The 25598-nt window shown below is 38.2% G+C and overlaps 1 protein-coding gene across 1 annotated transcript in view; it reads left to right on the forward strand.

The window, feature by feature from the left end:
• The first annotated feature begins 7337 nt into the window (after window positions 1–7337).
• Window positions 7338–25598, forward strand: part of LOC139728715 (prolyl 3-hydroxylase 1-like) — a 57839-nt gene continuing 39578 nt past the window's right edge. The window contains exons 1-3 of the mRNA XM_071639657.1: window positions 7338–7972; window positions 12720–12872; window positions 13115–13286. Coding sequence (XP_071495758.1) covers window positions 7502–7972; window positions 12720–12872; window positions 13115–13286 — 796 coding nt within the window. The 5' untranslated portion in view covers window positions 7338–7501. The remainder of the gene's footprint in view (window positions 7973–12719; window positions 12873–13114; window positions 13287–25598) is intronic.

The raw sequence follows: 25598 nt of genomic DNA on the forward strand, positions 1-25598 counted from the left end.
TCTGGACTGGATCATTTGAGTCAAAGTTATATTCAAATTCTTGTGCTGAGGTATTGTATTTATCGGATATGTAATCTTCATATAAACTGGAGATCATATTTGCATGATCAGATTCAAAGTGCCTTACTGTGTTATAGAATTCATCATTATTCAAGGAATTAAAAGCAAAATTTATTGTGTCAGCCATGGGTTAGAATATAAAACATTCGGGAATTAATAACTGGCCTCCCGCCTGGTCCTAACTCAGCAGCTACGTGGGGATATGCAGACCTAAAAGAAGAAAGGAAACCGAAATGCGTGCAGAGAAACATGAAACACAGACAAAACAAGGAAACGAACATGAACACAGATGACACAGAATCAACATACGGAGTTACGCTGTATCAGTTTAAAGCATTATGATGTAAAACGTGTTATATCAATGAGTATCTTCAAAAAAAAAAAATACCATCAAAGTTTGGTGAATATAGACAACTTTAGTCTTCATCATCATTAGACTTCCTCTCCCGTATTTTTCTCTTTCCCTTTCCCTTTTTCTGAAAACTAACATTTTCTCCTCCCGAACTTGAAGCATTCATATCACTCCCAGAGGCATCTTTGTCTCCAGTACTGGGTGAACTTTCCTTTGCAGTCCTTTCTTCTGATTGGTTGAGTTTTCTCACAGTCTTGTCTGATTGGTCAACAGACTCCTCCTCACCGAGATGCCTTAAAGCCACAAAATCAGCACTTCTAGCTCCTGTTACGGTGGACGAAGCAGCGGTCTTCTTTGACAGCCGCGCCTTTTTTTGTCCTACAACGTATTCCGGCATTTTGTGCACATCGCCATGCATTGGTTTCATGCTCTCAGCTACCTGTTCATCCTTAGCCTCCTCCACAGGCTTTTTGAACTGAATTTTGTCGCAATACAAATCAGCGTCCCATACCTCACTGCGTTGTTCTTTTGCCTTCCTCTCCCGAATTTCCTTGAGGAAGTCTATGGCTGCCCTCTTGTTTGCTGACTCCCCAGAAAGGTCAGTGTCCTCCAGACTATACTCCGTCCATCTCTCCGGATGAAGCTTGTAGTCAGGTTCCCTCTGCCTCCTGCCACGTCCCTGCCTATTTGAGCCTCTTCCTGCCCTCTGCTTCCAACTTGGTAGAATCCTCTCGCGCGTGTCTCTATGTTCCCTCCGGGATCTACCACTCCTGTGATGGGGGATTTCTGGTGTTTTGAAGTCTTTTTGTTCACTGTCCCTCTCTTCCATAAATTCATCTGGACCCCTCTCTAGAACAGCCTTGTCATAATCTTTTTCCAAGCCTGCTAGAGACCCGAACACATCGTCCGTACGATTCTGGAAGCCGCTGAGTGACCTCTGATGACCGGTGTTCAAGTGGAATGCCATGGTCGCTCTGTCTAGGTGAGTAGACTCAAAACCTGATGAAGTCAAAGAGATTTAATCAGAAAAGAAACATAACTTTAGGAGGAAAAATTGTCCCTTTTTTAGGTTTAATAGTAATACCGTGGTACAAGAAAGGGCTGTAGAATGTAAAGTCTGTAGATACAATGGAATTGGAATGGAGTAAAATTAATGAGAGTGTCTTCATAGAATCCTAGAATTTTATGAAGACAGAACATAAATCTGAAAGTTATGACATTCTAATGTTAGTTGACCAAAAAAAAAAAAAAAAGGTAACGTTAGCATGGTTAGAAATTAGAATGTTAAATTCAACATTGATCAATTGTTGATTAGAGTTTAGAAATATAGAATCCATCAAGGTTCTAGTTAGTCACAAATTATAGTTGTTGTTTGGCTAGAATTGAGTAGCCAGGAAGCTCCAAAGTGCATGCAAGAAGCTTTGTGTGCAGAACGCTGAGGAGTATTTCCAAGAAGAATGTGTCGTCCAAGAAGAGATGACCCCTGTGGAAGCCTCAAAATACCTCAGCGTCACAATAACATCTGACCTAAAGGGGAACAAGCAAGTTCACAATGTCTGCCAAAAAACACCTTTGCCTTCCTGAGAAGAAATCTACACCTCAACTCACCGAAACTCAAAAGTAACCACAGCATACAGAACACTGATCAAACCTCTCTCTAGTTGAATATATCATGCCTCCTCCGTGTGGGATCCATTAACTGCAAGGAATATCAGCAAGATTGAGAGAGATGATCCAGCAGAGGGCAGCTCTGAACCGATACCGGGATGCATCAACAAGTGTAGAGGCTAGACTCTATCATGAATGCTGGATTGCTGCAGGAGCTGGGATGGACATCACCACAGAATTAACATCTCCGTCTTGTGATGTCTTACAACAAGATCCACGTCCAGCTTGAATGAACCGTTCAACTGCGAGGGCTGAGGCTTTCATCACCAAATCCACCAGACCATCCAGAGGTGTGAACACTCAAGGCTACCTCATCTCTCAATCCCGGACTCAACAACACCAAAACTCGTTACTTTCCCAGAACTGTTGGACCCTGGAAAGCCTTCGGCCCTCCCTGCCCTGACCAACTGCTGACTGACGATGTTGTGACGGCCTCGTCACATACTTCAGTTAACGGCGGCAACGCCTTTTCGTCTCTCGCTGACGGAAGGCAGCAACAGCTAAATTCGAGGCAGTTCTTACTTGCACCCTGTAAATTATTGGCACATGCACCTTAACCCTATGACACACACTGTCAGTCACGAAGTTCTGCAAGAATCTTTGAGGTTGAAGGAAGCAGACTACCACCGACAAGAAGGATAACGGACTGCTTCCGAAAACTACACGTTTTGTAGTATATGGGACTATCACATGGACTACGTAATACAGACATGTCTCGATTCTCTTTTTTGGTTATAATTCAACTCAATAGCACACCGATATAGGGTATCACACCTAGCACGACCATACGTCCCAACAGGCTAAATCGAATAAATCGATTTTACTCACACTATAATCAGAGTTAAAAGTTGTTTTTGTGGACCAAGTGATCACGCATTCTTCCTGCAGGTAAGGGTAAAGATAGCCCCGGAGACCGCGCCGCCAGGCGCGGTCCTGGCGGCTTCCCCGCAGTTTCGCTTATGTGAGCTCCCCTATTGCCACATGCGGCGACTTCACAAATAAACAATAACTAAATTTCGATAATGAACACAGTAACGATCAAAATTGAAGTATAGATTACTTCATTGGCTTGGTTCTTCTCACCAATTCATCTGGAAACTGCAAAATTTTCCACATTTTTTAGGAGTAAGCGACCTGCCCCTTGCTGCCATTTTGAACGTGTATCCATTTGCACGCATCTACGCATGCGTAAATAATGACGTCATCGGTAAGTAAGCTCAAGGATATGAATAATGCATAATTTCAAGGTGAAATGAATATGCATCAAACAGTTCATTTTCAATGTTTGCAATACTGTAGTACAGTACTGTATCATTTTGTATACAATTACACGGCTGGCTTAGTTACAACTACTAACAGTCTAGTTTATATAGAATTGTGATTTGAATCACAGCATCATGGATGCCATATTCAGTGAGATAGAGGAAGAGGTGGGGTTTCAGTTTTTCCTTGTTTTTTTTTTTTTCCCCATCGGCTGCATCGTCGATGTACATAATACTAGTAACATTGTAAATGAATATTCATGAACTCAGTGTGCATGATCAAGACATTGTTATCATTATTATTATTATTTTGTAAGCGATTCAAGCAGCATTACTGGAACACATTTCTTCGGCGTATTAAGGGTACGGAAAAAAAATGCCAGCAGCATGTTGTTGTTGTTATTTTTTTTTTTTTTTGGCGTGTATCATTCATTTATGAATATTTACGTATGTAGCAAGTGATACGTAGCCTTTTGTCAAGGCCCTCTCGCTGTATGGTGTGGAGAGCCAGCCGAGTGGGGTAGCGCTGTGCGCTCGGATGGACTAGCTTCGCTCGTCCGTTCGCTCTTCCGTTACAGCGAGAGGGCCTTGACAAAAGGCTAGCAATACAGTTCAAGTATTCTGTGCGCTTGTGCAAGTGATTGTGAATTCTGTGAACATCAGTGAGCTGCTTATAAGACATCATTTTGTGCATCACAAGCAATGAAATGCATCAAACAGTCGCCGATGATAGTCATTTAGGTTTCATCGACCCATGTAAGTATTCCTAGTAGTTTCTGTTGAAAAATTAAGGAAATATAGCGCCGCAAAGGCACCCGTTTGTTCAACATGAAGATCTTGAATGGGAGCACGGCGCAGCCGCCACACTGCGTGTGGCGGCTGTCGCAGTTAGGGTAAAGAGTACGGTACGGTACGGTCGCGTACACGGTCGTGTATTCGGAGCGCACGCACGCACGCAGCGCAGCTCGCAGCAGGCGCACTCGTCTCACAGAACTCTTGTGACTCGTCTACCCTCTACGATCAAGGATTGAGGCTCAGAAGCAAAGGGGAGGGGTGGTCGGGAGGAAGGGGGAGGGAGTATAGCGGGAGAAGGTTCCTTCAAAATGATTCGGGTAGGCCAAAATCACTGAGTGACTTTCGGAAAATGAAACTTGATATTCATTCATTTTCATGATTTTAACTTTTCTAAGTCTCAATTTCAGTATCGTCTGTGTTCGTTTAAAATTCATGTCTGTTTAACTGATCCGCTATTATTTTGACATTTTCCTTCCTCTTTCAATTCATATCTTTGCTCCCTTCTCTCCCCTTTCTCCCTCTCTACATTGTAAAAACATCGGTGTTAGATTTAACACCACGGGTGTTAAATCTAACACCGATTAAACTTCAATAAAGGACCACACCCACAGGTGTTAAAAATGCACTGTGATGGTGTTGAAAAGTGTTGACCTGACACTTCGTGGTGTTACTTTGACACTGTACCTGGTGTTATTTTGACACTGTACTGGTGTTAATTCAAAAATGACACCACATGGTGTTGATTTGATATTTGCTGGTGTTAATATCAATGGTTTAACACCCGTCCAGCTTCAATAAGGGACCACACCAGCTGGTGTTACTTTGGTGTAAATTTATTTTCACATTTTTTTCAAAAATCTAGTATTTTAATGTAAAATTCTTGATCGTCTTGTTTAAATTTAAAATCAACAAGGAGTGCAGTTACTAAGAAACTCTTCAAAAAACAGTTTAAAATTTGGAAATGACACCCGTAGGTGTTAATTTAACACCATAAATGAGCACCGAAAATTTAACACCAGCTCGGTGTTCACTATTTAACACCGGACTTTTTGCAGTGTAATCGTTTCTTCGCTCAATAAAAAGTTGTAATAGGCACCTAATCCTCCGGCTGAAAAAAATGATGTAATTATGTCATGAAAAGAAACTATTGAAAAAGTACACAAATTCTGTGTTACAGGATTTTGTTTCACACCCTTTCTTAGACTTTCTGTGATCTGTCGGTGTCGTAACTTTGATAAAACAAAATATTTTCATGAGAGAAATGTATTTTTGTTGGCAGTCGATAATCGGTGACCAAATCAAACCAAAGTTAAGAGTCTGTCTCCGTGTGGCTTCGTAGCCTATCCTTAGTATTTATTTCAATGTCCAAGCCTTCTTTACAATTAAATCATGTTCACGAAGATGTTCCTTGCACCCGAAGACGTTGTACAAGCTATGTGGTTATACATTTAAAGAAAATGAAAAAGAAGAAGAAGAAGAAGATAAAGAAGAAGAAGAAGCAATTCATTTTTAAACAAGGGAGTTGTATCAATGTGTATGCTATACAAATGTTAAAAGTGTTGTTTACCTGCCCCTACAAAATGAAATCTATAATTCATTATTTTTTTATGATAGCGTCGGCATCCAGGGAGGGTGAGTCTGAGTACTCAAACTGCTGTCACGTCCCGCAGCAAGAACAGACAAAATAAGAATATTATGGTGATTGAGAGCGCATCACTTACTGTGTAACGTCACACGCATCATCCAGAACTTCAGACATTGGTCATTGTTGGTTGTCTAAACCACAGAAAAAAAAAGGAAATTCGGAAATATCGAAATAAAGGCTTGAGGTTCTTGGTCCATCATCTGCTCAAGAAAACATAAATCAATCAGGAAGGGTTTATTTTTAGCTGATCCACAAAATGCATTTTGTCACTTCTTTGCAGACTGATATTGTTTTAGAAAATGAGAAGACGGAAATCTAATTCCAAAGAAAAAGGAAAACGCTAATATATTTGCGCATATTTATGAAATGACACCTTGATCATAATTTGTTTGTAACTCCAGATTAGATAAGCTATAGGTAGGACCCTATTTATATTCTTGATTGAACATGAACATATAAGCTTTGTAAGGTTCTCCCTCTGACTTCTGGTCTGTGTATTCTACTTTTATTCAGTGCTGTGATTTCAGTGGGAAGAGCATTGTAACTCTATTATCACATTACACAATTTTTATGAATATATTTTGATATTAGCGTCATTATTCAATAAAGACAGTATTAAGCATTAGTTGTTACTGAAAAAGAAAAACGCTTTGGTTTGGTAGAGGAGCATTACTGAATTGATTTTTCTGTTATCCAAGTAGAATCCCTCGAGTATAACCTTTAAATACCGTAAATGATGTAAAAAACGTGTCGATCAGATTTTTGCTGTTGAACTCATTCGAAGTGGTGACGAGTGGTGAGGCAGATTGCAAGTGCGCCATCTTCCGTCGCTTCTGCGTAAGGGAAATCACATGTAAAATGTATTCAGTAGTCAAATCATGTCTGGTCAAACTGAAGAGGTTACAATACCCATGCATTGAAAGTCAAACAGCATTTTGTGAATTGTAGTGAATCTAGTTTTGACTCCAGACATTGTGATATAGCAATCGTCAAACGTCAGGCACCGGTGCAATCATGTCGCAAAAATAAAAATATATAAATAAATAACCTCAACAACAACAACAACAACAGCAAATCATATGCAATCTTCTAAAGTTATATACATTATTAGTCAAATCTTCTTAAACGACATCACAACTTAAATTGCTGTGTAGTAAGCAAGGCTAAACAATGTATCATAATTGCAATGAGAACGTGATACAAATATCGATGCATACGCTGTTTTCCCGAAGGATGATATTTCAAATAACAATATTAGCAAAATACCACTGATTTTTCAACGGAGGTTTATCATGCTAGCCTGCCCTGGAAAATGTTTTGCATAATTGATTGACCAAATGTCCGTAGACTTTAGCACGCTGCCCTGGATGTGTGGCATTGGTAAACCTTATGCACGAATTACACGATGCTGTATAATTTACGAACCAAATTCACTAGAGCGAAGACTACGGGCACCACTGCAACGTCAACAACTTTCACTCGCTGCCAGTGAACCAGCACGTTCTCGTGGTTTTCGGGTACGCTTGCGTGGGAGTTCGAGTGTGCATTACCCACAAGCCAGCCCACGGTAAGTGTCGGCGTGCCTCCCAGGCGCAGATCCGCTGGGTAAGCAATTCGTGAAGCTGAATCTAGTGAGCTAGGCAATGGAGACTGTACCGCGGTGAGTGATGTTTTGGTGTGTTGTGATCGCGAAATTGGAGCCTTTTTAGACTAACGCCGATGAGACTCTGGATCATCATGGCCCAATTACTATCACTGACATCTTTCTTTGCTCTCATATTAATAAACTATCATTTATGGAGAACGGCGAACTCTTCGCTCAGCGACGAATATGTCCAGGAGGACACGACGTACGATGAACTCTATCAAAGCGGCATGCAGTCGTACACGAACGAAGACTGGATGGGAACTGTGTTTTACTTTGAAAGAGCTCTGCAAGAATTTCACTATTATCGTAGCAGCTTAACAGAATGTAGACTAAAGTGCCAAAATCTTTCACTCATAGCTACTTCAGAAAATGATCCGTTATCGGAATTAAAAGTGTTTGAGGGGGTGTTCAAAAAGGCGGACTGTACGCGGAGATGCAAATTGAGAAAACTCGGAGGCAGGAGCGAACGGATAGACGATTCGGTCACAGACAAGTTTTTGAGCATGACGCCATACAGCTACCTCCAGTTTGCCTACTATAAAGTAAGTCCAATCCAAACGTAGAATCTGGATCTTGTCCTTATTGTCATGGCCATTCTCATGTGATGAAAACTTGTCAACTTCTCAACACGTACCGCTGTTGTTTTCATGTCAATCATGACATGATTGTGATTGCATCATCCATCCCATGGAATCTGTTCTATCTTGCATAAAATCCCTTGGATCAACTGGGATGGTACAACCTTCCCATCCAGAATGTTGCTATCAAACTTATTTATTTATTATCATCACTACATCAGTGTCAGAAGTTTTGTCATCTACAGATTATCACTTACTATTCTCCTCATCATCGGATCATGAAGTCGGCATCCTTACCTCATGACCTTGAAATCACTGGCATTGTTGATTTCCTAGCTCTCCTCCCCTTCTCTCCCAATCTTCCTCCTCTTCCTTCCCCTCCTCCTCCTCCTCTTCCTCTTCTTTCTCCTCTTCCCCTCCTCCTCCTCCTCCTCCTCCCCCCTCCTCCTCCTCCTTCTCGTCCTCCTCCCCCTCTTCCTCCTCCTCTTCCTCTTCTTTCTCCTCTTCCCCTCCTCCTCCTCCTTCTCCTCTTCCCCCTCCTCATCCTCATCCTCCTCCTCCTCCTCCTCCTCCTCCTCTTCCCCCCCCCCTCATCCTCCTCCTTTTCCACCACCTCCTCCTCCTCTTCCTCCTCTTCTTCTTCTTCCTCTTCTTCTTCATCTTCCTCCCCTCAACCTCTTCCTTTTATATTCCACTTCCTCTTCTTCCTTCTCTTTTTCTCCTCATCTTCCTTCTTTTGACCCTTTCTCTGCGAGTGAGCCAAATCTTCACAAATTTTACACACAAACCTATAAGCAGGTATTCGCATAGCAGGGAGTAATTTTCCAACCCATATTTGATTAGCAATTTCAGCTGATGAACAAAATTTCAAGTGGTATCCTGTACACTTCTATGGAAGAAAACTGCTACAGAAAAGTTAGTTTGTATAGCAGTGATGTAAAAATGTGTAGCAAATTGCGATGCAATACCAGGAAAATTATTCCCTGTATAATGTGGCACACAGAGGGTTAGAGATTCTTTATGATTAGGAAAGAGGACAATTTCCAGCAGGATGCTTCATGGAGGTCTCCACTCTGCTAGTGTTTTATTTTAATATCTTTGTTTCATTTCCTTTCTTCTTTTCAGCATATATGTAGTAATGATCTGTTGAATTTCTACTTTTTATCCTCAGATGACAGGCTTTCCAAATTTCTCTGACTCTGTAGTATACCCTAAAAGCCCTCATCTCTGATATCTCGTCATTAAAAGAGAAAAACCTCCATTTATGATTTACAAATTATTTTAGCTATTGGGATGCTTGTTGTAAAGCAAAAAAAAAACAAACCATACAAACAACAACAACAAAGAAACAAAGAAACGAACAAAGTAAAACAAAATTCAAACACCCCCCCCCCCCAAAAAAAAAACAAAACAAAACAAAACAAGATTCATGTGGAAGCCATGTTAAGATATTATGCAATTCTTTCCCTTTTCTTTGGCAGAGTTTGATGTGTTTATCATTCCCGTGCAAATTATAATCCTCCATTTTTCCTGGGTTGGTGTGTGTGTTTTGTGTGTGAGTGTTTATTTGCTCTTGTAGCTGTGCATGTACAGTCTGTACGTTGCTCTTTTGTTGTTGTTTACTTTTATAACCACGATTATTTCATGCCATCACTGAACGTTACAGTTTCTAAATAACAGGAGGAAAAAAAAAAGGATTGTACCCTAGATTAAAGTTTGCTCTCTTTCAGGGATCGTGTGAACATGTTTACTCTTTGTCTGAAATCAATAGAAGATGAAATAATTCATTTGCAAAGGGAGATTTCCTGTGTGCACATTATCAGCCCTCCATGACTATGAGGTCTCTTTATCGGTCAAATTTTGCCAAACTGATTTTGTCCAATTTTCCTGGTGTTTTACAGGTGTCAGAACTGATTTCTCACAATTTGAGGTGATAGAAATGTGTGGGAATGTTTAAAATCTTCATGAAAGATGATAAAGATGAAGGCAATTATATTTCAGATACGAGAACAAGATAAGTTTTAATGAAAGAAAGATATTATTCAGAGGGGTGAAGGTTCAGGTGTGAGTTTCTTCACTTTATCTCCCTCTACAAATTAAATTTGTTAAGAAAGAATCGAGTCCCACTGGTTCCTTTTTTCCGACATGTTTATTAATTTGCAGATCAGCAGTTGCGATCTTAACAAATTTGATTTGTAGAGGGAGACAAACTGAAGAAACTCACACCTGAAGATAAGTTTTGTACATATATGTACATGTAACTATGATCATCAATTGTGCAACAAGGTCAGGCCTTGAATTCAGTAGTAAAATGTATATGGGTCATGGCCAGTTCAGCCTTGACTCCAATTTTCGGAAGCAGGCATTAAGGCCAAACATACCTGATGTCATGTTTTGAATCCCTGCTTCTACATCAACATTTATTTGATTGGTATTTCTTTACCTGGAAACAGAGTTACTGTCTTCTATTTTTTTGTTTGAGGATGTGATACTGTAAATGTAATACATCAGTTGGTATACTTTTATGCAACTACAACCTGTATGCTATCACGCCAACGAACTAGATTTAGCTCACAGCTAAATGTAAGTTTTAACAAACATTACAAGTTGTACTTAAATGTCTATGTGAAAAGGTGGGGAATATTGCGTTTTAATTCTTTCAACTTGTAGGGTAGATTTGACATGAGACAAGAGGAGGAATGATTTACAAGATTACATTCTGATTTGTCCCGGAAATATTTCATCTCCAGACATAAATTTTACAGAAGCATCAATCCATAAACATTCTGCACGATTGTCATTTTTTAAAATCATTATTTTTTTTTCTTCATACAGTATAAAGGCGCTTAGGCACACATCATTAAACGTCTCCAAAGTAAACTCAGTTGGCAGAACATTTTTAGATCAAAGTTTACTTCCTCTTCACCCTCCATTTTGAATTATTTTGACTGTTTTGTGTCAGTTGCCATAGGAAACGTTGAAGTACATAATGAAATCAAGCATGCAAGCATAATTCTGAAATCAATAGAAAAAGGATGTAATTTATTTCCGGAGTGATCAAAAGGGAAGAAATGCATTTCCTTTGCTTGCCATGAGAAGGACTTTTGACTGGCTTTATACCATTATTTGAATGTTAAAGGCATAATTTACCATTTGCAAATGAAACAAAAACCCAGCATTAGTGCTTTAAAATAGTTTTAAAATGTGAGTTAGGGATAGAAACAACCAAGTGCTGTAAAAATTAGAATCCATATTTTTTAATCGATGTGAAGTGTTGTTAATTACACAAAATGTGTTCAAACAATAGTTACATTAATGATGAAAATGTTTTTAGACTAAACTGTCTGTTAATGGTTTATGGAGAAAAATACTGATGTAATTCGGTTATATTTTAGGCTTTATTGCAAAAATTTTATATGGATAGATGTTTTAGAGACCTACACATGCATCAAATGTGATATCTTTAGATGAATAGATTGGAGAGAATAGTTCGTTGTCTTCCACTCAGATCAATCTGGGTTAATTGTTTCCGTCAGACAGGTGACTATAGGAGATAGCATCTGGAAAGCATTCAGACTGCAGTGACTGCCTTCGCTTGTTACTGCAACGTTTACACCATGTTCCCAATGTCCACGGCAATCACGTTTCAGTCCACCATGGATAAAACATGATAGATGTGAGACAACGCGGTTAGACGGTATTATAGGCAGACATGACAGACTGCGGTTGCTGTGTTAGGTTTTAAAATTGTAAAAACAATTGGCACAGGTCCCGGTGCTAATGAAAAGCCTATATAAGACCATAATGAAAAGGGGTGAGGGCAATAAAGCGTGACAATGAGCCACAACAAAATGTCTGTGGTCCCGTCTGTAGCAGTCTGTTTGTTGATTTTGAGCAGCGCACAATACATCGTTTTCATTCTTCCATGACAAATCTTTACGTCAATTCAAATTTATGAAATCTTCAAATATTGATCCAAGTTTTTCCTATGGTTTGTCCAGCATGGTTAAAGATGATTCTTCTTTTTATAGTAAGGATGTTTTGTGTTGGAGTTCATTGAATTAGAGTTAAAGAAAAGTTGTAGTACCTGGCTTTCCTTTTACAATGAACATAGTTTAAAAATTCAGGGTTCAGATACATATCACTAAAATTCATGGGAGAAAATTCCTGTTAAAAGTTGTGATGAAATATCTATAGAATGAAAAACAACTGCTGGCTGCAATGAATTTGTTATTATTAGATTAATAAACAAATGAAGTTCATGTTTGCTGGCAAGAAGCTTTAAAGGGAATATACAGTACTAGTTGAGGTGAGGATTCAGCTTGTAACATTTTGCGAGATATTTAGAAACCACTCTATGAAATGTTAAAGAATTGTCTAAGGGAAATGAAAAGTTTATTTGATGAAAATCGGTTTTGTATTGGCTGAGATATCTAAAAACAAGGAAAAACAAAGATATCACTAATAAAAGTCATGGCCTGTCAATTTTATTAGGATCGCTTTTTGGGATATCTCGGCCATTTCAAGGCCAATTTTCATCAAATAAATGTTGAATCCTTCTTGAAATTACATGCTCTTTCATATAAAAACTTTCATAAAAGTTTTCTCATTAACTCACCAAAAAAATGTTATTTTAAACCAGAATCCTCACCTCACCTAGTACTGTACAGTCCCTCTAAGTTGATTTTTCCTCTATTTTCTGTATTTATAGAATGGTATGTATGAAAAGGCAATCCTGGCAGCATACACATACCTCCAATGGCATTCGGACGATGAGGTGATGCAGAATAATTTGGATTACTACCGGAATATGCACGGCATCGATGATACCAAACTCATCAATCTGGAGGAAAGAGTACAACAGGTAGATACCAGTCCTGATATCAGTTCTTCCATCAAGTTTCAGTTTTATTTAATCTCTGTCTCTCAGTGCTAATTGGTATAGGCAGTGACATAATATGATAGCAAATAAAGTAATAATAACAGGCTATCTTCTTTGATAAAGACCTGTTGAGAAATCAAAAGTTTTTGGAAGTTTCATGACATTGTGCAATGTGCCTTGCCAGCATCCCACCTGACCTCAGGAAATTGTTTGTCATGACCCAGAAACACTTCCTGGATGCCTACCAGGCCCACCAAGACGAGTCCTGGTCTAAAGTCATCTCAGAGATGGAGCTGGCCCTGGTAGAGTACTGGAAGGCCGACGCCCAGTGCCGCGCCCTCTGCGAGGGGAAATATGACAACAGGGAGTTCATGGACCTTTATGAGGCTATAGCAAGTAAGTTTTAAGGTTTCTGGGTGTGGTCATACTGGTGTGTGGTGGAGACAGTGGTGGTAGTTGTGCTGGAATTGGGCGGGGTTGTTTGATTGGTAGTAGAGGACAGTGGATGATGGATGGAGTGATATTATAGTGATGAGAGACTGGTATTCTGGTGACAGGGATCTGAAACTCAAATTATGGATTGTTTCCTTGTACTTGTAGATAGAAATATATAAATGGGTAAATTCTACAACTTAAATTTCAGACAATGCAAGGAATGAGAAAACATACATTGTATATGAAATGAACCATCTTTTAAAAACATATAAATTCTTTATCAAGTGATGTGCGGACAAGAGCTGTTAATTTCATAATTATGATCTTCTACAACAGACAAGTACATCCTCATTATTCTCTGACAGTGATAACTTGTCTCTTATTTTTTTCCTGATTGGGGAAATTAAGGCATTGTTGTGAAGATATAGAGTGAAGTCCATCAGTGATTATTCTGTAGGCAGACAAGCTTTGTATACATCGAGTCTCGCTCATTTCCTTTGGGAGGCCAGCAAAAATATTTTCATGCTTTGAGTTTGACTCACATTGTCAAGGACCTATTCACTTTCTGCATTATGTCTGTCTGTGGGTGAAATGATAGGATGTGTATGGGATTGTGAGAAAGATGCATTTTTAAAACCTGCTTCTTTGTTTCATTTTTTTGGAATCAATATTCAAGCTGCAGTTTATGCAATTAATTCATCAAAATATAGCCTGAGATATGGATGTGTACACTTCAGTAGTGTCGCGAAATCTCAAACTGAAATGAAACTATAAGCGTGTAAATAAAATCTGTTCGACTGGACTTTGAAATCACGGAGAGAACAGTTTCATGACTCTTCTAAGTCACTTCTTCAGCTCTGTCAGAAGTGAAATTCTGTCTGAAATGAAATTGTTTTGTCAAGATGACCAACATTGCAGAATTGAATCATCATCAGGGAGTAATTTTCCTGGTATCGCATCACAGTTTGCTATGCATTTTTACACTGATATACAAACTAACTTTTGTGTAGCAGTTTTCTTCCATAGAAGTGTACAGGATACTACTTGTAATATTGTTCGTCAGCTGAAATTGCTAATCAAATATGAGTTGGAAAATTGTTCCCTGATCATGTCTGTGTCTGTATTAAAGTGTTTGTGTGTGTGTTAGGATAGCCCTGTGTTCCTAGTCACATGGTGGCTATGGTTACCATGGAGATGACATATGGACCCTCAGTCTGCTTTAGTTTCACTTTTTACTTGATTCTCCTAACCCCCCCCCCCCCCCGCCCCCCCCCCCCCCACACTTGTGAAAGGAGACCAAAAGAAAAAAAATATTGGGTGTAGACCTATTTATGTCATTCCTTTTTATCCATCCAGCATCCTTGTGGGTAGAGTTCCAGTTGAGTATCAGTCTGTGATGGTAAACTCCTTTATGATTCAATTTGAGATGACAAACCCTACGACATCTCATTCTGTGCTGATAACCCCTTTTATATTCCACTCCCTGCAATACATTGCTTGATTTGACTTCACCTTGATCACTGCTGTCAGTCAAAAAGCGGTGGCCCCGCCCACTTTGGGATGTTTTGTTTCCGTGGTTACTTCCAATGGAGAGGGTTCACTTCTTGTTGAACTGTGTGAGCATCAATCATGATACCAGGACCGGATCCCAGGAAGGTGCCCCAGTGCCCCCATCATGCACCTGTATGTGGTCCTTCTACCAGTAAAGCACCCCTGACCCTTGACCCAGCAAAATAGATACGTGATGAAATAATAACAATGGGGAGCGAGGAAACTCTACATCCTGCTCGTCACACATATATTGCGCATCTATTCAGAGTTGATACTTTTTTTTAGGAAATGTATGGATAAGTTTTGTTGCATTTTTAGGAGCATATTACCTTGTATTTTTGGAAAAGACATGTTCTGACAGGAACCGAATTTCATCAGTAAGTTCATGAAATACGGACATTGGCTGTGAACATAATTTGAGTGTTTGTCATATGTATTTTCCTATGAGAAAAAGTGTGTAAAAGAGAAGACTATTCAGGGGAAAGGGGAAGGCAAAAGGAGATGAGGGAGACCAATGACAACTTGCAGTGAAAATATAAAGACTTAGGCTATACTCAGGATTTTGTAGATGGGCTGCATCCTATCGGGCAATAGGAGAGGTTGATGTGAACTCATACGTGTGAACAGTGCTCAACCAATAATTGTGCCATAGAAATTCATGAATGAATGAATGAATGAATGAATCAATCAATCAATCAATCAATCAATCAATCAATCAATCAATCAATCAATCAATCAATCAATTGGCCTCTCCAGATTGTGACTTGTTGGTTACCTTTTAAAGGTACACTCCCATGAGGATATTGTTGCTGAAGAATCAGTGGTATTTTACTACACGAATCACACTCAAATCTCATATTTTGTGCATAGTTTGGATAGCGGCCTTCAGGATTTCATGACGTATTCCACATTGTATTTTGCTGTGTGGTTGTATTTTAAAATGGTGCAAATATTTCACTGTTACCATAGATTTACCACCATTAGAGGATTGTCTCTTGTACCTTTAAAGGCGCCCTACTATTCAAACCAGATTTCATGGCTTGATTTGATTGAAATGGAGAGTGAAAATTTTGATGGAATATTCCTGGAAATCATCCAGGTCAAGGTTGTCAAATCCTGAGTTTGTGAAGTGGAGGGTAACTTGGTGAAAAAAGCGAAAAAAAGGATTTCCATCCACTCGAGATAATTTGACTTTCTCTGTCACTCTACAAATTAGATTTAGAGTCCTTATTAGTGAAGTATTTCATATCAGTAATCTTTTGTTTTCCAAGATGACTTGGGTTCACAAAGGTTTCATTCAGAAATGTAATTAGGTTTCTAAGATCAAATTCATGTGCTCTTGAAATGAATTGCTTTATTAGTGTCTATGAATGTAAGTTACTGACCAAATATGTTGTGATAGGGACATTTCATTGACTAAATTTTTTCATACTAAGAGTGTAAAAATGTTTATTGTGATTAGGCTGAGTTTGGCAAGCTCTAAGATTGTTTTGGAACAATCGATCTCATGATTGTAGAAAGCGTTGTATTCAATTAAATTTCATTGATAACAGCAATGATATAGTGAATTTATACTGTACTGTTTATTTATTTGTTTATTTTTGTAAGGAATACGTATGTACATTCAACTGCGTATTTTTAATTAATTGATACTAATTAGTAATATGTGGAGAAATGACCTTTTATCCTGAGTCCTTGTTCTCAAATATTTGTCTCATAAAATTGTTTGTCTCATTTTAACCAGAAATACCATCCAAGTAATTAAATGATTTGAAATATATTTAAAGTCAATTAATAACATCTGGAAGTCATCAAGTCATGAAAGCCAAGGACAAGCTGCCTGGATGGTTTAATCACTTCAAGATTGTATCTCTCAGATAATTGTCATCCAAATGAGACTTGAAAAGGGCTTACCATCAACCATCTCCTTGTTTGAAGCTTACTGACGTTCAAAGGTCATACAAAGTATCATTTAGAGTTCATACAGCTCAGGAAAATGTACTGAAATAAAAGTAGATAGAACCATGCATCATTCCTCTTGTCTTGTGTGCCAATAAAGTAAACTTCCGACAAGACTACCGACAGTGTGCACAACATTTTGAGATTTTCTTTGCCTTTTTACACCCAAAGCACACAAAGAGCTAACCTGTCCTCTGGCCTTTTTGTTCCACAAAACATTTTACTTTCAAAGGCATTCTGGCAGTATATTTGTGATTTATTTTGGCTACTACAAACACTGATCAATTCAGTGCTTATTTACGTCGATGTAGGGCAATTTGTCAATCAGTTGCAATGAAAACATCTCGACGGAAGAATTTCATGAATTAAAAAAAATATATATATTCTTCTACATTATTTACTGTCATCATTACTTTCTGCAATGATCCTGGCAATCTTTAAGAAAGAATTTTTCAGTTACTTTGATACAGTTAGTTTGGCAGCACTCTCGAAACTCGCTGTACATTGCCGAGTATTGTGGTCATTTAGTATGTTTTCAATGAATGCAATTTACAATAAACGTAACCATCCTTTCACGGAACTGGTCTGTGGTTTTAACTTGGAAGAAATGGCTGTGCATGAAGCCCATTTTAAAATTTCAAATTACATTAAAATGATTCCTTTCCAATCTACCTCTTAAGTTTGCATGTGAATCATTAATTTGTTTTAACACTTTCAATAAAGATATCACTTTGGATGCAGGTTATGTTTGAGGCCGACTGCCATTCTGTGCATGGAACATAATGATTATGCCATATATACTTTAATAGCGAGGTCTAATTTTTCGTGAATCAGGACTTCCTGATATTTTTCGTGAGTGGTTAAATTGGCGATGAAGGAGTAACCGGTACTGTACTGAATGAAGAAATGTATAATTATGTGCATCACATTCACATTGGGATCATAGTCATGATCTTCACCTTTCTTAAATTTCACGGATAGCATCTGACTCGCGAAATGCGCGGAAATAAAAATCACGCAAAATATAGCATAGGCCTACAGTATGTTGTCTGACATAGCAGCTGCCATTGAAAAAAAAAAGGCTTCTCAGTGCAAGAAAAAAAAGACCAAAAGAAGCATGTGTAACAATCAACATTATTGATGATGTTGCAATTCATGTAAACACAAGTTTAAACTTGAGTGGCTTGTGCCTAATAAGTTGACAAATTTGCCCAGTTATTATTCGTCTGGAGGCATTCTTATGTACTTGCGAACATGTTGGAGATGAAAAAAAGAGTAAAAAAAGTATAATATCATGAGGTCAAGTACACTGTAGCTGCATGAAAGTAATTTGTGGTTAGGACCAATGTTTGCCAACTGAACCTTGTTAGCGCTGTCATCAATTAGTAGTCTGGTCCTGTCCCTCCAACAGTCAGTGGGATATCCACCCCCTGGGTGTCTGTGATGGTGGTTTTGTCCAATTTGTGGCGGAGTCAAGTCAAGTATGTAACAATATTTGTCTCTTACAGTCAGAGATCTCTGTATTTTGATTGTTTGTAAGACATCTACTTAATTCAGAGATGTGTAAAATAATTGATGGACATTGATTTTTGCCACTACATTATATTATTGCAACTGATCTTTACAGTTTGTTGAAATTAGTCGTGAATACACTTGAGCTGGTGTCTGATGGGAAACAAGTGTTACAACAAAATCAGCCGATTCTCAATGGGTTAAAGGGTGTGTATAGTTCTGGTCGAGGTGAGGATTTAGCTTTTAACATTTTGCGAGATATTCAGAAACCACTCTATGAGATGTCAAAGAGCATGCAATTCTAAAGGGTATCAAAAGTTTTTTGATGAAAATCGGTTTTGAAGTTGCCGAGATATCCAAAAACAAGGTGAAACAAAGAGATCCTAATAAAGTTGTGGCCTGTAGTCTTTTATTATTATCACTTGTTTGGATATCTCAGCCATTTAAAAACCAATTTTCATCAAATTAATGTTGAATCCTTCTTAAAGTGACATGCTCTTTAATATTTCCTAAGAGGTTTCTCATTATCTCACTTAGGATTATATGTAAAAAAAAAATGAATCCCCACCTCAACCAGTACTGTACAGTCCCTTTAAGACACACAACATTATCTGAGGAGGATGATCAAGAGAGTTTATAAAACTTTTCAACTTCACAACTTGAAGTTTAAAGGGATAGTACAGTTTTGGTGGAGATGAGAATTGGGTTTTTAACTTTTTGCGAGATGCCAAGAAAACACTTATGATATAGTACAGAACATACCATTCTAAGAGGAAATCAAAGTTTATTTGACGAAGATCGGGTTTGGAATGACTGAAACATCAAAAAGCAAAGTAAAACAAAGCGATCGTAATAAAGTGTGGGTCCCACACTTTATTAGAATCGCTCTTTTTTGATATCTCAGCCATTTCAAAACCAATTTTCATCAAATAAACGTTGAATTCCTCATAGAATTACATGCTCTTTCACATTTTATAAGAGGTTTCTCATTATCTCGCCAAAAATTGTTAGAAACTTGAAATTAGGTCTCAACCATACAGTAACTGTACAATCCCTTTAACTCTGTAGTATTGCATACTTTTGTATTGGCTTGACCTGTTAGTCAATATACCATACTTCTGAGAATGTGAAGTAGTGAATTTTTATTGACTCAAAATATCAGATGTCCGTGACAGATGGTAGTAGGTAGACTTATGACAGCCACCAAAAACAGAAAGAAAAATCCAGAGTGTTTCACACAGTTGTAGGTGGTGATACTGGGCAAAATGCACCGACTTAAAGGTCCTATGTACCATTGGGAGCAATGATTTAAAAAATGTTTGAGTTATCTTATTTGATGGATATGTGTAGGTCATTTTTATCACAAAACATCCTAACATTTTTGCAATAAACCCTAAAATATAAGGAAATATTCCTATTCTCTCTATAAACCATAATTGTTGACAGTTTATTCATTTATTATTTCTAGAATTTTTTTTATTAAAGGTATTGTTCACATTTCAAATATTGAATAATACTTAACATTGATTGTACTGATGAAATTTTATACATTGGTTGTTTCTATCCCTCACTCACATTTTAGAACTATAAATAGAGCACTAATGCCGGACTTTTGTTTCATCTGCAAATGGTAGATTATGCCTTTAAAGAGCATACATTGTATTTTTGTTTTCTTCAATACTTTGATAATCTGGAGCAAACGAGATGTGAGATGTGCCACATTGGGGAAGAGATTCGACTAAATATCATCACCAGATGTTGTTTTCTTGAAGTTGAAAGAGCTTTTGGGAGATAGAGACCTGTTAAATTGCATCCACAGACAGTGAAAGGGAGTAGCCTGGTCCTCAGGACCAGTAATCGGTCCTCCGTGGGGTCCTTTTCACCCCTTCTTGGTGGATTTATTGGCCCACTTTAGGCTCATCCTTTTGGCCCTGTGTGAACTGTGCATGGCATGTCTTGGGGAGGTGTTTCGAGAGGAAAGAGAGAAATTCCTGAGCGTGTCTAAATTACCCTAGACTTCTCATAACGATTCAAGCTTATTCTTGTCACAGCTGTGTAATGGAAGCTGTTAATATGCACTTCAGACTTTATATGTGACCCGCTACAACAAAAGGATCCGAAAGTCGGCGGAGGGCAATTTTCTGAAAATGACATGACATAATTCTCTTACTCTTCTACTTCAATTTCATATACACAACTCATAAAAGTACTTGGTTGCGGAGATATAGATGATTTATTAGCGCATGTCAAGTTGTTCAGGAAATATGAGTTTCGAGAAAAACGGCTTCAATGTTTTCCTTATGACACTATCATGATCAAGGGGAGGCGAGACAGTTTTCACCTCTGCAATGTTCATTCCAGCTTAGCGCCAGCGGTCTACGCACGACCAATCAGTAACCAGCATGCCACGCACTGACTAATAAGATCACTCCCTCGTTGCTAGGGGCGGAGTATAGCTGCGGCGCTAAATCCAAATCTTCAGACATGTTTCTTTTATGTTGAAAGTCGGAAAAATCATGGCCAAGAAAAACGCTAATTTCTTGCCTTTCCTTTTGTCATTTAGCTTCAAAATTTCAGCTGATGATAGACAAAACATTACACTACGAAATTATGCCAAAAACAGAAATCCGATTATTTTGACCAATTTTGATGACGTGACTTCAAACTTGATTTTCTCGGCTCAGCCGCCAGCGACTTTAGGATCCTTTTGTTATAGCGGGTCACATATTGTTGTCCACACATGACATCATGAACTCTGTTAGTCTCCTAATCCAGTGGTTCCAACACCAAAATATTAAAAATTAATTTAAAAAAAAAGAAGTAAAGTCCAATTTTCATCAAACTTTCACTGATGTGTTCTACTAATGTTGCTGCTTTCACTCAATCCACATTTCTCTTTGGGTTTTGGTTTCCTTTAACAATACCTGGGATCGTGGTAGTCACATCTGTTTTAGGGAGTAATTAAATTAGACAGTAATCTAGAATAATTGATGATCCATTTTCATGAGTGAGAGTTGCAGGGCATTCAGACGCAAAAAAAATTTATACCAGAATGGTATAGATATATGTTGAATTTATATGTCTGAACGCTGACTAACGAAATGACGTATAGCGAAACGACGTATAGCGAAACGATGGTCAGAGCATCGTTTCGAACTAGAACTCGATAACGAATCAGTATTCCGTGTGCGTCTGAACGTATGGCGACTATATAACGGTATAACTGGGCGGGGCTTAATGGGAGCATGCATGAAAGGTGACCCCAAAGCTGTCACTCAGACTATAACAGCATGCGCAGTAGGAAACTGCACATAATCTGTACGACGTTTCCCGGAACGGTCAAAATTAGTGTCAGAACGGTCTGTCGGCTATAAGATGATTCTTTATACGTCATTTCGTTATCAAGTTTTGGTATAATGGAGTGCATCTGAATAGGGGGAGAGAGAGAGTAACATCATGGGGAACATTTTTTAGATTAAAACTGAATGAGTTTGATTCCACCAGATGTAGGCTGAGAGACTCTCACATCATTGTTTCACTTCAGAGTGTGGAAGAGTTTTTCATCTGTTGAGAATCGTTTGACTCCTGAACCCCACAACATGATATCCAAGTGTTGACAACTCACATGAATACAGCTGGCTAACATTCTCTCTCCATCTCTGTCTCTCTTCCATTCTTCATAATAAAATATGTGAATTAAGAATGCTGCGAGTGTGTCTTCTTTTAAAGGGATGACATAGTTTTGGTTGAGACCTAATTTCAGGTTTCTAACATTTTTTTTTTTTTTGTGAGATAATGAGAACCTCTGAAATACGATAGAGCATGTTATTCTATTCATGAGGAAGTCAACGTTTATTTGATGAAAACTGTTTTTGAAATGGCTGAGATATCCAAAAAAGAGTGATTCTGATAAAGTGTTGGACCATCATTTTATTACAATTGCTTCGTTTTACTTTGTTCTTGGATATTTAGACATTCCAAACCCAATTTTCATCAAATACACTTTGAATTCCTCTTAAAATGGTATGCTCTGTACTATCAGTGTTTTCTTGGTATCTTGCAAAAAGTTAAAAGCCCAATTCTCATCTCCACCAATACTGTATCATCCCTTTAAGTCTTTCCATCTTACTTGTCAGAAATGATGTGGCCATGGTGAAATCAGGAGTACTGTAAATGAAGAAATTTTTGTAGTACATTCATTTTCACATATATTTCTTGCTATTTCTGACTAGTGCCAATTTTAAAACCTGTGAAAATATCTTCACATTTTTTTTTCTGCACATTTTAAATGAGTTGACAGTCGTGCAGTGCGAATTCATGAACCCATGAATAGATATCTTGAAGATGGTTGTAACTAGGTTCAGGGCTGTATTCATGATACTGCTATGATCTATTCAGGGGTAAGTTGCAATGTGTTCATCAAGGAAGTCGTCTGTGTAAGAAGGAAACCACTCCCAGATTGGAATCTTTCAACCACTGGTCTTTGCCATGCTTGATTCTGTCAAACATCATTTTCTTTGTAATCAAAAACTAATTATGTCTTGATGCTAACCATCCATCTACAGGTTTAATTCTTACCATCCTGCTTTCCTGGTTACTAAACATGTCTTCCTGACTAGACTTGGAGATTGGAGATAGGCGACACATTATGTATACATAGAGAAATTATCAAAAGTCCTTGTAGAGCTCATTGACGAGTTTTGATCTTTGTTGCACTTCAATCTCAGAATAGAAAGGACGTTAGGTAGAGGCTACTAAGTTCAATGTGGAAATTAAAATTTAGGTTTGTCTTGCATATGATATGACCATTCATAAATTATTTGTAGTCAATGTACTGTAAAATGAGGAATGTTCACGTGCATTTTAATTTTGCGAGTTTTTGCGAGAGCCAAGATTTGCGAAATTAAAATTAACGTGAAAGTTCTTGTCTACACTATATGCATTGAATGTTGGTGACAATTTGCGAAAATTTCGTGCCGCGAAAAAGGATATTGGCTCCAATTCTCAAAAAATAATGTGCCACGAATATATCATTTTTTACAGTAGTTTGAGCCAACACCGATGTGTTGGCTCAGTGAGAAGAGCGGCTGCCCTCACAATCGGGAGGTCGTGGGTTCAAACCCCGGCCGCGTCATACCAAAAGACGTTAAAAGATGGGAGTTGCTGCTACCTTGTTTGCCGTTCAACAGTTGAAAAGGTTAGAGCAACGTCAATCTGGCGCTGCTCAGTGGCTGCCGGGCCCATGATCAATTGGGCAAAATGAATTTCCATTCTTGGACAATAAAATTTGGAGTTTATATCCAAAACAATTATTATTATTATTACAGGGAAGTAAAAGGTATGACAACAAACCATGTGATCATACTTTTAAATCCAGCCCTGATTCCTCCCACTGTCTGAGGTGACATCACTACCCTCATTCCTACCTGATACCGGTCTTTTAGACAAGTTAAGTGGGTGTGGCCCTCCCCTTGTTTCCTTGGGAGTTCCTGGGTTTGCCTGCAAGACATATTAAGGTCTCCAGTATTCTTTCCTCCTTTAGTCTTCATCTCTTGGCATGGAGCCAGCTGGCGTCTTGGTTCCTAAACTTGGTGAAGTTTAAAGGGATTGTATAGTTTTGGTTTAGACCTAATTTCAGGTTTCTAACATTTTGGGGTGAGATAATGAAAAACCTCTTATGAAATATGAAAGAGCATGTAATTCTATGAGGACTTCAACGTTTATTTGATGAAAATTAGTTCAGAAATGGTTGAGATATCCAAAAAAGAGCGATTCTGATAAAGTGTGGGACCCACACTTCATTATGATCGCTTTGTTTTACTTTGTTTTTGGATGTTACAGCCATTCCAAACCCGATTTTCATCAAATAAACTTTGAATTCCTCTTGAAATGGTATGCTCTGTACTATATCATAGGTGCTTTCTTGGTATAGTCTCGCAAAAAGTTAAAAGCCCAATTCTCATCTCCACCAATACTTTGACACCCCTTTAAAGGCATAATTTACCATTTGCAGATGACACAAAAACTCAGCATTCATGCTTCAAAATAGTTCTGAAATGTGAGTTAGGGATAGAAACAACCAATGTAAGAAATTGAACCAGTATTATAAATGTAAAGTATTATTAAATGTGCAAAATGTGAACAGTAGTTATATTAAAATGTTTCTAGACTCAACCTTCTAAAGTTATGGTTTAATGAGAAAAATAGTGATATCTCCTTATTTTAGGCTTTATTACAGACATTTTATGGGAGGGTGTTTTGTCGTACAACAGACTAACACATATATGCAGGTAGTGTGGAGTTCTGGACACATTGGCATTATACGCCTTGGACCCATATCTTGAGATGGTGAAGTCACCGTTTTCATTGAAGGGAATACCAGGTTCGGAGCCAAAGGGTATGAACACCTTGCTACTCTAATAGAGAATTGAATATCTGTATATGCTGTAAAGCAAGAAATTTTTGCGTCCTGAAAATGTTGCAAATTGAATCTGATGGCCCTGCCCTTTTTCGTGGGATGATCTTGCGATACTCAGATGGCTGAGTGCAAGACACCCCCTCCCCCCTCTCTTTTTTTTTTTCAGAGAGTCTTGTTGGCTTGCAGAAGTTTTGGACTGTATTTTTTTTTTCATATATAATGGGGATTTTTCTTAAATATTTAGTCAGAATTTGAGAGAGGTTGTGGCTGCGCAGGTCCAACATGTTATTGGTAAGGTTCCAAGAGCCCCTTACTAAGTTTATGGAGGAATGGAGTTTGACCTAAATCAGCAAATAAACAGTCTCATGAGGTTTGTGGTGGAATCAACTCACCAGAAATAAAATCTTTCCTCACAACCTTGACTCACATTTCTTTCAAAGAAGAAAAAAAAATGCACTCTGTGGCCTCAATACGACATGACTGGGGAGTCCTGAATTTATTTTCTGGATGGGATCCAAAAACTACTCTGCAAGTGGTGATCCACTGTTATTCTTATTTTAGGTATTATTTCAACCATAAGATTTATTGTAAAACTAGAAACATATTTGTCATGAAACCTCCATGTAATAACAACACTGAAAGAATTATGGGCATTTATACTAGTAATACAGAGATTTGTTAAACCACATACTGCTGGTCAATATAGGCTTATGAAAACATACATAGAACTTTGTGTGCATTACAGTGTAATCATATTGTAATGACGTCATTAATTGGGCCGGTTGTTTTCTTCCGTTATATCAAAATTATGTTATAACTGAACAATAAAGCAT

This window comes from Diadema antillarum, unplaced genomic scaffold (genome assembly GCF_040938485.1).
Source record: "Diadema antillarum isolate AM-2024a unplaced genomic scaffold, OU_Dant_1.0 seq00000193_RagTag, whole genome shotgun sequence".
Classification (NCBI taxonomy): domain Eukaryota; kingdom Metazoa; phylum Echinodermata; class Echinoidea; order Diadematoida; family Diadematidae; genus Diadema; species Diadema antillarum.